Source organism: Poecilia latipinna, unplaced genomic scaffold (assembly GCF_001443285.1).
Source record: "Poecilia latipinna isolate Pla-1442-1.1 unplaced genomic scaffold, P_latipinna-1.0 Scaffold1153, whole genome shotgun sequence".
Classification (NCBI taxonomy): domain Eukaryota; kingdom Metazoa; phylum Chordata; class Actinopteri; order Cyprinodontiformes; family Poeciliidae; genus Poecilia; species Poecilia latipinna.
In genome coordinates this window covers 28347-44565 of record NW_015113769.1, presented here as the reverse complement: position 1 = coordinate 44565, position 16219 = coordinate 28347, and the positions used below count along the sequence as shown (strand labels likewise).

General features: G+C 39.9%; 1 protein-coding gene across 1 annotated transcript in view; it reads right to left on the bottom strand.

The window, feature by feature from the left end:
- Window positions 1–16219, bottom strand: part of LOC106960083 (teneurin-3) — a gene marked incomplete at its 5' end in the record, with an annotated part of 104795 nt that overhangs the window by 62024 nt on the left and 26552 nt on the right. Inside the window, 4 exons of the mRNA XM_015053003.1 lie at window positions 7896–8096; window positions 9744–9938; window positions 11944–12045; window positions 13066–13276. Of these exons, the coding sequence (XP_014908489.1) occupies window positions 7896–8096; window positions 9744–9938; window positions 11944–12045; window positions 13066–13276 (709 nt within the window). The remainder of the gene's footprint in view (window positions 1–7895; window positions 8097–9743; window positions 9939–11943; window positions 12046–13065; window positions 13277–16219) is intronic.

The following is a 16219-nucleotide window of genomic DNA, read 5'->3' as shown; positions in this document are numbered from 1 at the left end:
TAGTTTTCTAAAAACGCAAGAAGGAAGCTTACAGAGTCAGACCACATTAACTTAATCCTGTTTCCTTCAGCTGCAAATTTTGGAGGGCTGAAATTATCCTATCAGCAAACTGCTTCAATCCCTCTAACAAGTGGCTGTCATCAGGAAGTGTTTACAACATACATTAAGCATTTGTCTCAATAACTACCTTGGAATAAAAGAAATAAAAACAGACTTTTGTTTGTGATGCTTTCACAGTTTAATGCTCCACCATTTTCATGGATTGCATTATTTATCAGTGCGGCTCTATTAAAATGAAACAAAACCTGTCTATGTCTAAAAAGCTGGTAAGAATAAAGAACTGCAATTACTGTATGTGGAAAAAGTTCCAAAATAAGCACTCTGGCAAATTATGAAGCCTCACTTGCCTCGTCTTAACAGACTGAAGCTGGGTTCTTTTGTCTCGACTCAGAGATGTGTAATGAACATGCTTTCTTATAGTACTGCAAACAGAAGAGCAGCTGTTGCAGATATGTGCTGTCTTCAGAAAATTGACAGGATTGGATGTGTTGGTGAGGAATCTGAGTTTTTCATGTTAAAGCTAATGCTCAACAAGCTGCTTCTGCTCTTACGGGAGATGGAGACGTGCAGATTTTACACAAAACAAGACTTACTATCGAATCTTTAGAACACAGATTTTTGCTGTCAGAGAAGACTTTAAGAAAAATAACTTTATTAAGGCTTCGAGGTTCCGGGGGCCCATAATGAGAAATGTTATCCACAAGTGGAGAGAGCATGGAGCAGTGGTGAACCAACCAAATATACTCCAAGAGCTCGTCAACGACTCAAACAGGTGGTCACATCAGAACCCAGAACAATTGTCACAGTTAAGGTCAAAGGTCATGATTCAACCATAAGGTTTCTTTTATTTACTCGTTTCTGAACGCATCACCATCCCATAATAGTTTTTCCTCTCGCTGCAGAACTGGACTCTGCAAGACGTCTCAGAGATGGCTCCTGTTTCAGTTCCATGTGCCATCAGAACACATTGACTTTCATTCATCAGAAGATCCTCGTCTTTATTTGGACGCTCGTTTTTGTTTAACCGATGTTTATGCATCCCTGGTATTGTAAGTCTTCCTCTTTCATTGTTTGGTTAGTAACTAAATACTGTTTTTTGATTTTTCTGGTGAAAGTAATCTGATTTTTAGATGTTTTAGCTGCTCCTTTTTGAGTGTTTTTGACACAGTAACCTTTATTGTTACTATGGATATGCAATTAATCCTTATTGCATCTAATCTGACCATTTTAATGCTGTTTATCAGCTGTTTGTCATTTTCAATGACTCTGCAGAATTGTGGTTTTATTTCATTGTGTTTATTTTGTATTTCGACCTGTCCTGTTAGATGGATTATATATGCTGTGTGTTGTGGCATGAGTGATGTTTCCTGTCATCTGTTATGGATTGACAACATGAGGGGATTGCAGTTTTAAATCTGCTGAACTAGACCAGTCTGTCAGAGGTCACATCCGTGGATTATATTCCCTCAACTCTTTTACATAAATGATCCCCAAAAATTTCAGGAAAATGTTGTGTAGACTGACGGGACAAAAGTGTGTGACCTGTTATATTTGATGTAAAACTAACAGCATTTAAGAAAGGGGTCATCTGACAGGTACAGTGATATCTGTGGTTTCTTTTCTGTTCAGAATGAGGAGGATTGATGAAATCAGGACTTTTCCCCTCTAAGTCCTAAAGGCAGACATCGGGCCAGGATTTTGTGGTGTTGAGATAAAACAAATTTGGGTTTTGAAGAAGAATAACGATAGATAATTCACCTGCAAGTCAGTCTCTAACTGACTAATAAGACAACATTACTATTAAATTGTCATTTTGAAGTTGAAATAGATCATTACTTCTAGGATCAGTGCATCTTTTGGTCATTTGGTTTGCCTTTTAGAAATGGGTGATAAAAAAAACAAGAAGTAATTGATTTTGTTTTAAAAAATAAAAATAAAAATAAAAATACAAAGTGTTTGCCTTTTTAAGTTTCAAAAAGGGATGAGTAAGATTTTAAAAATGTGATTAAATTTTAATTTTAATTTCAGAAGACAAAAAAAATTACCTTGAATCTTATTGTGGAACCATTTCTAAAGGAAAATCAAATGACCAAAAAAAAAAAAAACACTGACACCCCGATAAGTTTTTAAATCCAACATGTTTATAGGAAATTGGAAAGTTTTTATACTGCATTTTATATCGACTTCAGAGAAAATAAATGAACCAGAATCATTTGCAGCTCACAATGTAACAGGAAAGTAATAAAGTAGCTCCTCATATTCCTGATGATTTTTCCTTTAATCCAGTCCACTCCCACTGTTTTGCCCTCACTCATTCCCTTCGTTGAGGTTTTTTTGACTGTCTGTCTCCTCCAGCTCACTAAATGGAGTTTTTCTTCGATTGAGGGACCTTGGATGGTTCTGATTAAGCTGAGCAGACACTGTAGAATATTAAGCGTGCCTCTGGAGGGGAGTCATTTAATTCCAAAGGAATACCTCCTTCTCATAGAATCTATGCAATCAATTTTTCATTAGTGCAAAAGTGTTTATCTGCCTTTAACATGCCCCTGACTCGAGCTGGATGGGGGTTGTGGGCGGTCGATCCATGCTACAGCTTGTTAATTAAAGTTTATTTAATTGAAGAAGAACCGCAGCATTAATTACGAAGGAATCCTCCACCCAGCCAGATGCGTAAACTCCCCAACTCTTGGACCGCACCGCAGTGAGGCCAGACTTATCAGTTCTGCTATTGACAAGATGTCCTGCTGCGCGAGTTGATTTGTCTGAAATTTTTGAACACTTTAAAAGAATTGAAAATTACTTCTTTAGACAAAACCTAAATGAAGTGGGACACAAGGGAGGGGAAAAAAAATCCTGTTCTCTAACACAATCGTTCCTTTGTTCCTGGGCCCATCCAAACTGGCTTCATGCTGCTTCAAAAGGTCTGCAAAGGAGCCCGTTATTTCAAACGCACCATCCCGACGCATTTATGCTTTGATTTTCACAAGTTCAGCCCAAAAGAGATACGCTCAACTCTTTTAAAGAGACTGAAACAGACTGAAAGTTCTGCTTTTAATTGTTTGACTCAGTATGTGTTCCTCTTCGGCTGCAACACGCAGGGAAGGAGTCATCTCTGAGAGGGGCAACGGCGCATAAATCACCTGATTCTCAGATAGCAGCCAGGAGGGGCCAGCCTTTGAACTAACAAGACACCTACCTGTGTCGAAAGGCAAACCCATCTAACGCACAGAAGGTAACTAATGAAGAGACGGCTGCAGGCAGACAGGAAGACAAAAATGTCTCTTTTTCCCCACATCACATGAAGCTGCTACCAAAGACTTCCAAAGATTATTTCCAACTAATCTCAAAGTCCACACATGCAAAGGCAGAACATATGCTAAGGTTCATAGGAATAAGAGCTTTGGTATTAACATATGTTTCATCTTCAATAAAGGTGTTGATTACAAAACTGTAAGAGTGTGATCTCACCCACAGTATGGTTTAATTAGTTCAAAACATATTAAATCGGATGATTTTTTTAGGTTTAAATTGTTGGAGAATAGAAACACGTTGCAGATGTCATCTGTTGCTAAACAACACAAAGACGTTTGTGACTGTTAAAATAGTTATTTTTCTTTATCCGGATGAGCTTTGAAACACTTCTAGTAACTTTTACATCCATTGTACATAAACCATTTTAATCCCAGTCTACTTCCAAGTCACACTATGATAAAATAAATGAAAATGATTCATTTATTTTCATTTTTGTTGATTTACAAAGATTGAATATGTTTAAATATTAAAATCTCTGGGACCGTTTAGGTTTGTTGAGGTATTTTTATTTTCTTGCCACAGACTGTGGCTCTGATCCATGTTAGAACAGGTTTAATCTGATGAAACATGACAGATTATGAGTCTTGATTACAGTAAAAATAACCACCACCAAAGTCCTGCAGGAAGTAAACTACAGATGCATCACAATACAATAGTCCATCCATCCATCCATTTTCTTCCGCTTATCTGGGGTCGGGTCACGGGGGCAGCAGCTTCAGAAGGGAGGCCCAGACCCCAAGGCGTTCCCAGGCCAGCTGAGAGACATAGTCCCTCCAGCGTGTCCAGCGTGTCCTGGGTCTTCCCCGGGGCCTCCTCCTGGTGGGACGTGCCCGGAACACCTCACCAGGGAGGCGTCCAGGAGGCATCCGTACCAGATGTCTGAGCCTCAACTGTCTCTTCTCGACGTGGAGGAGCAGTGGCTCTACTCTGAGTCCCTCCCGGATGACCGAGCTTCTCACCCTATCTCTAAGGGAGAGACCACCCACCCTGCGGAGGAAACCCATTTCGGCCGCTTGTATCTGGGATATCGTTCTTTCGGTCATGACCCAAAGCTCATGACCATAGATGAGGGTGGGAACGTAGATCGACCGGTAAATCAAGAGCTTCGCTTTTTCACTCAGCTCTCTCTTCACCACGGCGGACCGGTACAGCGCCCGCTTCACAGCAGACGCTGCCCCAATCCGCCTGTCGATCTCCTGCTCCCTTCTTCCCTCATTCATGAACAAGATCCCCAGATACTTAAACTCCTCCACTTGAGGCAGGACGACCCCCCTGACCCGGAGAAGGCACTCTACCTTTTTCCGGCTCAAGACCATGACCTCGGATTTGGAGGCACTAAGTCTCATCCCAGTCACTTCACACTCGGCCGCGAACCACGAGAGCTGCAGATCATGATCTGATGAAGCCAACAGGACCACAACATCCGCAAAAAGCAGAGATGCGATCCTAAGGCCACCAAAATGGATCCCCTCAACACCTCGGCTGGTCTAGAGATTCTGTCTTTGAAAGTAATGAACAGAATAGGAGATGAAGGGCAGCCTTGGCGGAGTCCAACTCTCACCGGAAACGGAACAATACAATAGTGAAATTTTATTTAAATAATTCAGTACTGAAAAGGAAACTCATATTCACAACAGGTTGATCACTATCATTAAAAATACAATATTTAGTTTCTCATATAATTAGACAATGGCGTCTACACAATAAAAATAAATACAGTGATCCCTCGCTATAACACGGTTCACATTTCGTGGTCTCGCTGCTTCACGGACTTTTATGTGCAGTCTTTTTCACATTGTGTTCTGCATCCTGATTGGCTAAACAGTCTCCGCTTCTTCTCTACCTGAGTGCCAATAACGTTATGGTATTTAAATACAAGTAATGCAGATTGGCCATTCAGGAGATGAAAGCTGAAAACTTTGAATGCCTGCTGGAAAAAACTGTGGGGCACATCCGCTGACCTGAAAACAGGTTTGGTTCTTTGGTTTCAAAGTAGAGCATTTAATTATGCTCTATAATATTTGTAAAAACTAAAGGTAACTACTTTGCAGATTTCACTTATCGCGGGTTATTTTCAGAACGCAACCCCTGCGAAAAACGAGGGATCACTGTGTTAAACCAGAAGATTAAGCTGTGGAGATGAAGCACCTTGGATTTTGTCTCTCCTCTTCCTCCACACTGCACCAAATTAATGCTACATTTTCTTTCATTTGAAAAGACATGAATCTTTCCTCAACTCTTGAAAGGGCTTTGCTTCGCACTCATTTAAATGTTGTAGCTGTAATTGTATGGCTTCCTCTACCACATGTTTTCCTTCCACTAAGCCTTTTTATTGCATGGATATAGCACTGTGTGACTGTAATTATGACCAAAGAGCAACAGTCCAGCCATTTTTCTCTGCCGTTATCCTCGCTGATCGTGCCCTTTTCCTATCATGTTTCATACAAGCACACTTTCAATTAATGTGCTTGTATGAAGCAATCTGTCTGCTGGACGTCTGAAAAGGCAGCAGCTTTCTCCGTAAATAGTATTTTGTTTAAACATAGGCTTATGTATTATTTTACTTGTCTATGAAAGTGAATTTTGGGTGTTTGTTTGCTGTAAGCCATAATTAGCAAGCAGAAGTAAATGCTTGGAATTTATCAGTCTCTGTGGGTGTCAATCCTATATATAACTTTCATTGTTCAAACTGAAATAAATTAACCTTTCAATGATTTTTAAGTTTTTTGAATTGTGCCTGCATAAAAGAAAGAAAATTGCTCTGGGTGTGACAGGTCTCCAAGGCGGTAAGGCAGCGTCTCACAGCGGACGGCTCCTTCTCCCGGCAGTCAGAGGCAACAAGGTAAAAAAATCTCTAAGTATGAAAAGACGAAAGGTGGAAACGACCAGCTGCCGTATTAAATGATAAACTGATAATGAAGTATCATCTCCAGAGGAGTCTCTCCTCAGTCCTCCTGTTTATTCACCAAACTTTCCAAGCGTGAGCAGCTATCAGATGTAAACATTTGTCTTCTAAGACTCAAGGAAAGCATTTTGTGTTGGATTTATTTTCAGTGCTCACCCTCAGATTATTTTCTAGATATATAACATTGAGGCATTCCATTGTGCCAAAAGACATCGAAAAATCTCCCTGTCCAAATAGCTGGAGCTGGTTACATTGTTTGAACAAGTCGACACAATCGTTAAAATGTTCATGCCAATCATGCACTGAAAGTGTTACCTTGCTGAAAATAAGTAACCTTCCTAAAGGAAATAGAGGAATGTAATGCAGTGCTCTCAAACACAGCACCGGCAGCGCTGCAGCAGTTTAAAGTGGACTTCATGCTCCCATTTATCACCGTGGCTGCAGGCGCACGCTACGAATTAGTGGGACATCACAAATGAGTAATTTTGTTGCTTCCTTATGGAAAATATCGGAAGAAAATAAGGTATATGATTGATTCAGAGCTTTCTTTCCAAATTGTCACACATTAATTTCAGAAAATAAATTATCCTTCTAGCTCACTAAATTATATTTTGAAACCAGAGACGATGAATACCTAAAACTGTGATTTTCCCACTTCAATGTTTTTAATAATCATTTAAAAGTAAGCCATATTTCACCATCACAGCTGTCATAATTTCATCAGGACTTGTGCTGCCAAGTTGAACAATTATTCCTAAACTTTCCAAATAATAAGACACCCACATGTGGCCCTACTGTGCTGCAGCAGAGACGTGTTATTTCAACTTGCAGCCTGTTAGTAAAGGCGCATACGTCTGCTGTTTGGTGGACCTGGTGCCTGGCGCAGCGAGGGGGGAGTTTGTTTGGAATAAATACGGAGAAATGTGGTGCCAATTACATGCTAGCGTGGCTGAAACATTACCCAAGGATACAGTAGAAAAGACATAATCCCACAGATCTAACCACACAGATTGCTCCAGCAGAAATCATTATAGCTCAATCATCAATGAAAAAGGACTGAATGGGAAAAAAGGCTACAGATTCATTTCTGCAAAGCTTAATATCTTCTTTAACTTTGGTGAGGAAAGCATGTGTGTGTGTGTGTGTGTGTGTGTGTGTGTGCGTGTGTATTTGTCCGGGATCTGAAAGCTTCTAACTTTCTGCCTCCAGTGATTACATCGAAAAAGTTTAAAAACACCAGAACTGTCAAGTTTAATTAAAATACTAAAATTTAATTACAGCTGAGACTCTTGATTAACAATTGAGTCACTCAACAGAAAAAGTAGTGAGCTATTCATCTGGGAATCAGCAATTTACCATATTCCAGTTAGAAGGTCAAACATAACAGCTGTAATTCTTGGGTTTTTAATTGCTGAGCTTCTTGAATAAGCCTGTAAATTTCATACATTCATGACACAAATATGCTGTTTCAAAGCCGTTATCCGGGGTTTAAGGAGCGCGTTGTGTCGTCACTTTCAACACTCTCATTTCGCAGAGGCGAGTAGTTGCAGAATTAACAACATGAAAAGATCCTCCAGTCGACACATGCAACAACTGAATGGATAAAATGGTTTCTGACCTATGGAGCAGTCGGCTCCCGTCCACTTGGCCTCGCAGACGCAGCTTCCCGTATCGGTGTTGAACGTGCCGTGACTGGAGCATTGCTCTGGACAAGTGCTCTTCAGAATCTCGCAGCTGATCCCTCCCCATCCCGGGTTGCAGTGGCACTCGCCGTGATGACAGGCTCCGTGACCGGAGCACGTCGGGTCCACACAGTCCACTGAAGACACACAACCAGGGTGACAGCTATGTCACTTTGCCACTTCTAGATTTAAACATATTTATTTACCCTGGCCACTCTGAATCTTCAACCAGCCAAAAGTCACTTTCAGAGAGGAAAACCTCGAGAGCCAGATGATGGCGATCGAGCCGCAGCTGAAATTTTCGCAGGCTTTCGTTGCTGCCAATAGTAATTTTCCACCCGATGTTCAACTAGCTGCTCTACGATGTATTATAGGGTCGTTCCAACATAGAAACAGTATAATTATGCTCCATTATAGGCACTGTGAAACAATGCCCAATTAGTGTCTAGACTGATATGATCAATTACTATACTGATCTAGGGTAATAATTGCCAATTATGACCTACATAATCAACCTATTACTAACTAGAAAGAGTTGCCAAAAATATTCCATCTTCCTGCTAACAAATATTTTAGTAATCAATTATTCTATCAGTTATTCTGACGATTAATCGATTGTTCTAATTGAAAAAAGGCATATTGTGTAAAATATGCCTTCAGCTTTTTTATACATTAGAAATCATAAGAAAATGCAAATAAAAAAATAATTACATTCTTTTTTTAAATAAGAAAATAAACCTATTGTAGGTTTTTTAGTGATTGTAGGAAATGACCCATCTTCAGCTAAAAAAATACTTCCAGCATCAACATGTGAAAAGCTCTGTCCTTTCTGTTTGACTTTGCATCAATAAAGTGTAGGGCAGGTCTTTTGATTATATTTTGATTAGTTAATTATTACCTGGTCAGAAAAAAATTTGCTTTATAGGAGATTTTGTTTCTGAATTTCAACCAGGTGAAGCAAAAACTCTGCCACTTAAAGAACTTCGGGCAGAACATTACAAATAACGTGTTTTTTTAATCGTAAATGTAACATGCATATATTTTTTGTACAGTTTTAGCTGAATTTCTGCTCTGACTGTGCTGTTCTTTCAGCATTTGACCTTTCTTGAGTCTGTATATACACCAGTTAGCTAACAATTATTTCAATAATCGATTCATCACCATTAATTGTTTCAGCCCTACTTTTTAATGCATTTTTATATTTGCAAGGAAACTTAAAATAATCAGGAAATCCTGTAAGAGCTACAGATGCAGCTCCTCTGCAATGCTTCTACGCTCCAAAGAAACCTCAACATATTCATTAGTGAACTCAATAGCTTTACCATGTAGGGTCAACAACTCCCACATGTAAATCTGAGCTGATAATTGCCTTTTATCTGCATGCAGATCAATAAAGTTAAATGCAATGAAGTGAAAGGGTTGGAGGTGGGAGGGGCGGCTGACAAGAAAGAGGAAGCAGCTCTTTCTTAACAGAGGAGCAGATGCCACAAACTGATTGATTTTCGCAGGTGTCATCATCTGTGGAGGCCTGTGGTAGGGGACTGCATCGACGGGCGAAGCGCAGTCTGTTCAAGCTTGTACCCACGATGAGGTCTTAACACTTAAAGAAAGTTAATTTATACATACAATATCAATAACAACATCCAAAGCATTATCCGCTTGGTGGAGTTGAAAACGCCGATTGTTTCACTAGCAGAATGAGTCGATTTCCCCAGAGCATCAGAGAAACGTGTTGCATCGGCTGGCTTTGATTCCAGCAGGAAGAGTTTTTCTTTCTGGCTTACCTTGATCACAGTTGACTCCTTTGTGGCCGGTGTTGCACACACAATTTCCCGCCACACAGAGTCCGTGTCCCCCACACTGCGGATCGATACACTGGGTTGCTGGAACGTCACACTCGGTGCCCTTCCAGCCGCTGTAGCACTGACAGCGCCCCCTGGTGTACTGGCCATTACCGCTACAGAGCACAGGGCAAGCAGCTGAGGAAAGAGATCATGTTTGAGGAGTCAAAATTATGCAAAAATGTAAGTTTGGACCATGACTAGATTATGTTCTAGCGTTATTAAATAAAATCTACACACATTAAACTTCATGTAGCTGTAATATTCTTGTAGAGAAGCACCAGGAAGTTGCTGGGAGACCATATTTAGGACTAATCTTGCAAATTTTCAAAAATATTGGTTCTGACAGGTAACCGGGTCGTCAGAAACATATTATAATTATTAGTATTATATATTTGTTCTGATCAATTAACACAACCAAAAGGTCACATTAAAAACATTTTTTTCATATAGATGCTGCTACAAAAGCTTCTTCTGGTTTGTGAAGTCTTGCTCCAGCTGGTTTGGTCTCATGTCTGGTTTGGTTTTAGCTAAGTTGGGTGTGTCTCCATTGGTGTGTGTGTTCCTCAGTGTCGTGGCATGAAAATGGGCGGGAACATGTGAATGTGGGCCAGTGTGAGCACGCAGGAGCTGTGGTTGATGCTCTGATGTAATTTGCAGCGATACTCAGCAGAACCTTGAGGTTGTGGTTAGATGAAATGTTATCCAGATATACACATCCCAACAGTGGCTTCAGTGACTGCGTGCAGCAACTGCACAGTGTGGCATGCAATGTCCTCTGCAGTCAAAATGAATGAAACAAGGGGAAGGCATCTCAGAGCACATTATCTTGTGCACTAAAATTTTAATAAAGGTCTGAAACCCAAGCAACGTTCATTTATTTTTTATTTAGTCATATGGCAATTATTATTAATATTATTAGTTAAGATTATAGCTGATGTTATATTTTATTATGCCTCACTCAAATAAATGTAGCCGTTTCATTTTGTCTCAAAAACAAACAGCCCAAAGTGTGAAGTAGTTAAGATTAAAGCCTAACCCAATCAGCGAAGGAAGTCTGCTGTCAATGAAACAGATTGTGAGCAAAACGCAGCTTGGCCCAGGTAGAACCCATGAAAGATGGGCAGGAACTGCTGGTTCCGGTCGGGACTGACTGAGGTAGAACCGTTTTAAGGCCATGTTGTAATGGCTTAAGTTCTGCAGTTCAGTCAGGCTGTGAGAGAGCGAGAGAGAGCAAGACTTCTCACAGGAAGGCTCAACGACAAAGCTGCTGTGTTTTATGCATTGAAAAATAATTCAACCTCAAAATTGTAAAGCTAAGGTAAGAATCTACATTCTCAAATAAATTGTGCTTAGTCAACAGAACGTCTCCATACAGAAGACTTCTTATGAACTCAAGTCCAATTCATACCCAGCCTGAGCTGTGAAACCCAATATGATGCCTACAAGCACATGGCATATTATAAAAATATTTTACTGAGTACATGACTGCAAGCATTCATCAAAATGGAAATAAAAAAGGAAATATTCCAGATGTGCAGGTAGTGGAGTAATGCCTGCTCTTATTTCTGCTTAAAATTAGTCCAAATATCTTGTTAGCTTAGATATCCACAAAAACAGAAGCAGCTCTAACAAATGTGTCCAATGGAAAGTTTTATCATATGTGGACTGTAAATATTTGACATATTTATTTCAGCCTGTGTGACAAACTGGCTACCTGTCCAGGATGAATGTCGTTCTCAGGGAACTAGAGTTCTTGATTTTCATGTTTACCTTTAAGAATGAAGGGAAGCTAATTCAAGCAAACGCAATTTATCAGTCAAACTCAAGAGATGGAAATTGATTTAGCTAATTTTTCTTCATCTTGAGTAAGCCCACAGGGCCAGATTCAGTTTACCTCAGTATTATTAAGGTGGAAATAAAAAAAACAAAACATTTTTACTCTGAAGTCTAGGTGGGTGGAATAAAATCAAACTGAACTGTGGCCCGAGTTAGACAGACAAAATATACTTGTTGAGATTAAGGTGAAATAGGTCCATGTTAAACTTATCAGATCAATTTTCCATTAAAAGAATATTGAACTGATAAGCCCTAAAAAGACTGAAGGGACCATTTAAGGCAATTATTAAAGCTGAGTAATTACCTCTGGAGCAGTAAGGTCCTATAAATCCAGGGAAGCAGTGGCACGATCCCGACACACACTCTCCATTCCCATAGCAGTTGTGTGTGCACTCTGTCACAGACTCTGTGGGAGCAGAGGTGTGCAGCTATTAATACCTCTATGAACTGTCATGTTGCAAAAAATCTTTAACAACTGCATAGTGAAAGAAAACGGCATGGAAAGCAAGCTGACTTCTTCAAAGAATTACGTGTCTCTTATGTGCTGTGCTCTGATCCAGCATGGCATACATTTACAGCTGTTTGTCTATGTCCCACTAAGGTCTAAGCCTCCATAGCTGTGCGCTGCATGCTTACCGTTCGCAACTAAGCCCTGTTAAGTAAAATCCACAAAGATGCATTTTAAATTAGACCACATAATTCCATGTCCTTGAGACATTTCCTTCCCCTGCTGTCTCCTCTTCTGCATCACCAACACCCCAGCCCCGTGAATGACTGATCATGCCCACACAAGCCATGCAATCTCCTGAGTGTTTACAGCTCAAATCCTCTCTGAGTTGAAGTTAATCTGACATATCCTACAGACAGATCTTGTGTTCTTTCAACAGACCAATGCTCATAAATCGTAGCCCCAAAAGACCAGGGCCCTCATTTTGATGGGCGTTAAGAGGGCCAACTTTTATGTTATTACTTTAGCTTGTATTGGATGTTCATTGAGCCAGTGTCAGACTCAAGCAATTTTGACCTCACACATCGATACCTTCATATTTGTAGGGCTGGATCAATGGGACTCCCCAAAGGAAAGAAAAAGAAAAACGTTAACTCAACCCTAGTGTTTTTCCTTCTCCATAACCCACAAGGAAATTTCACAGACTTCAGAACACGGAAGAGGTTGTTAGGAGGGTAGGATCGATGCTCTGTACAGTCTTGCATTATAGTGCTAAGCACAATAATCCACTGCAGTGGAATGAAGACCTAAGTCTACGCTGTGCGTTGCTCAAACTTTGTGGAAACTCAATTTGTCTGGGAAAGATTCTCAGATACTTGCATCCAGGCCCAGCTGTTCCAGGAAATTAAAACCTTCCAAACATGTCATTACACATCATTCACACTCGTTAGCCCTCCCAGCAGACGTGTGTCCTCTCACCCTGGATAATAGTGTTGTAGGAGACAACTTCCACGCTTCGTCCGTCGTTATAAAATGCAAAGTGCCACACTCCTGAGTCCAGGTACTGGATGAATCCGGCTTGGTGGACGGTGACCAGGTGATCGATCCGGGCCCTTGTGTCTGGTTCGCTCAGGGTCCACTGCTCTTTGGCAATGAGCCGGCTGCCATCCAGGAGCTCCACAAAGTCATACTGTACAAAACACAGAGAGCTTTTGTCAGCAGATAGAAGTGTTTGCTACTCAGTCTAAAAAGTAAGAATGTTTTTTTGTGTAGGATACTTTGTATGCAACCAGTGGATTTCTGATGGTATATATGTAAAGTTTTGATGCAAGAAACAGCCAGAAGTGGATTGTGTATACATAGCAAATATTCACGTATAATAATTGTTGATTTTCCTGTGGCAGGTATTTGGAGTTGATAGATATTGTCTGGAGAGGTGTTTGTGTACTGATGGAACTGATACGGCTCTGAGGCAAATGCAAAAGCTACGTTGTGAAGCCTGATGGGAATTTAAAATACATTATGTGTTTATTACAGTCTGTTAAATTAACCTCGACAATGTGGTGTGAAAATGCTTGTCTAAAAGTCAGATTGGTTTAAAGCTGCTTCATCTGCATGGAATGAATAAAATATGTATCTGTTTAGTTTTTCCAGATTAAGTTTAGCATGAGTGTCACATTTTAATGTCTCTAATGTTTGATATGTTTAAATTCCCTTATAATTACATTTATTTACATAGATTTCCGATAAAAATACAAATATCAAATATAACAGATTTTGTGTATTTTTCCCTTTTCTTATTAGATGAGAGTATTTCTTTTTTCTTCTCAAAATAAAAAAAAGAAAAACATTGATTTACTGTGTAAACAAGGTGCAACGAGTTATTCCTGCCAATGAGTAAAGAGGTGCATCTGCTCTCATTGCACCTGCTCAGCAGCACCTGAACCACATTTTGACTGGAGCTGTAACGTGTAGCAAAAAAACAGCGCAGTGCATACAGTACAAACAATCCCCAAACAGGCTGCAGGCAGCAAAGTAGCACAGCAGATGAAGACAGCAGATCCCCAGGCTAAAGCAGTTGTTAGCTACACAGATGTACTGTGTCTACACTGAAGTCTGTGGCTGGAAAAAGAGTCTGTGGGCTGCTAAGGAGTGTGATGCATACAGATTGGCTCTGTAGCTGCGTTTTGAAAAGAGCAGCAATTCAAACCCAGAGATGAGGCAGGTTGCTGCGAGTTAAAAAGCACCATTCTTTTTCAGTTTCCATATGTAGATTCCTGTAAGATTTCTAACAATTTCTGCATTATGTTACAATACAATATAAGAAAGAAATGTGTTTATGGAACAGTTTTAACATTTTTACCCAAATGTTGAGATTCTGCAGATATATAACAGTCTGTTTATTCATGCATGATGGCTGCCACTATAGATCAAAGTCAACAAGGTTATTTTGACACAAGCACAGCCTGACATGAATATTAGAAAGATCCCCATCATACAAACAGACATTTGGAAATTCAGACAATTTCAAGAAGATCTTGACTGACTAGAAGGAGAGAAAAAGGTCGTTTGGGAGATTAATAATGTACATTTCTTATTTTTGTTACCATTTATTTTTTTAGTTATTTTATCTCATTAGCCTGTTTTTGTGTTTCCCTTCTCTATTTTTTGTATTTACTTTGCATTTTTACAAGAAAAACTTTTAGAAAAACAGTTCAGACACCTTTAATGAGGCGAGCTGGATGCAATCCATCCAACCTGATTATGTGGAAGCAGCTCAGCGTTGCTGTTTCTGCAGCATAAGAAGGATTTTTTTTCCCTCTCCCACCAGCCTCAGCCATACTTCTCTGACTTTGGAAGGAACTTCTACTAACCATGTGACTACAAAGCCAAACATCCCCCACTGCATGCACACTATTCATGCTACCGAGGTGCTCCGAGTGCAGACATTACATGATCTCTCTAGGCGCTCTCTAGTACCAGGTTTTGTGAGGCTGAAAGTGAAACACAGAAAAATTGCAAAAAATATCCTAAGTTGTTTAAAACAGCTAATTTACTTTGCTGTTTAGTTCATTTTTCAGTTGAATTCAGTTTGACATCTGTGTTGAAGTTTTAGTCATTGACTTAAGAATTCTTCAAGTAGTTAGAAGATATATGTATGCTTTTATTTTGAAGTGAGTGAAGACCTTTTCCTCTCTCACATTCTAACAACAGGACTAACAACCTTGCAGTTCTCTAAAATGGTTGAAAGAAGCATAAAAAAATACATCAAACTCAGTTTCAGCAAACATAAATGTGCATAAAGCAAGAGAGAGGCCAAGTCAACATCCTGATTCAAACTCCTTGGAGGGAAGTTGAGTGGGTTGGGAAGAGATATTAACCTGGCAGAAGTTGACTTCTCGTGTTGTTGACTTGAGGGAGAAGTAATAAAACAGTTCATCCCACAAGCATTGCACCCCCTGGCAATTCACATACATCGTGATTAGCTGGTGCGAAAGCCCCCTAACTCATCTCAATCTAACAATACAGGTGAATAGCAGTCATGAGACCAATGTGAAGAGGTTCCCAGATGTCTCACGGATAGAGGGGAAAAGTCTGTGCGTTCCCAAGTCTTTGAAACGTGTGGAGATTGACCTGACCAACTGAATGCAAACCAAAAGAAAAAAAAAAAAAAAGTTACTTTCTTCAAACTTGTCTGATTTGTATCATCACAGACAGACACTCAATAGCTGATGGAGGAAGTCTATATTTGACAAAGGTGGAAAGGTTGTTGCACTTAAATGCTGTCTTGTCTTCCAAGCAGTGAATGCGACGAACAGTCAATATCTCTCATTGGGGTCTTTCATGCTCAGTTAAGTAAATGCATTGATTTGTTCCTCCAGTACCTGAGCAGAATGTAGTTTAGAGGCAGACACAATGGACACAATGTTGCACATTGACAAGGATGAGTGTCGGAATAGCAGTGGCTTAAAACATGAACGTAGTGTCTTGCTAAGAAGGATGCTTTGGACTTTGATTTTGCTCCGTTGCCTTTTTCCATTCGTCCGTTTTCTTTTTTTTTTTTTTTTTTTTTTCCTTGGAGAGGGGGGTTAAACCACCCTTTTGTCTTTTTTTTTAAAATTTTTTCTTTCAA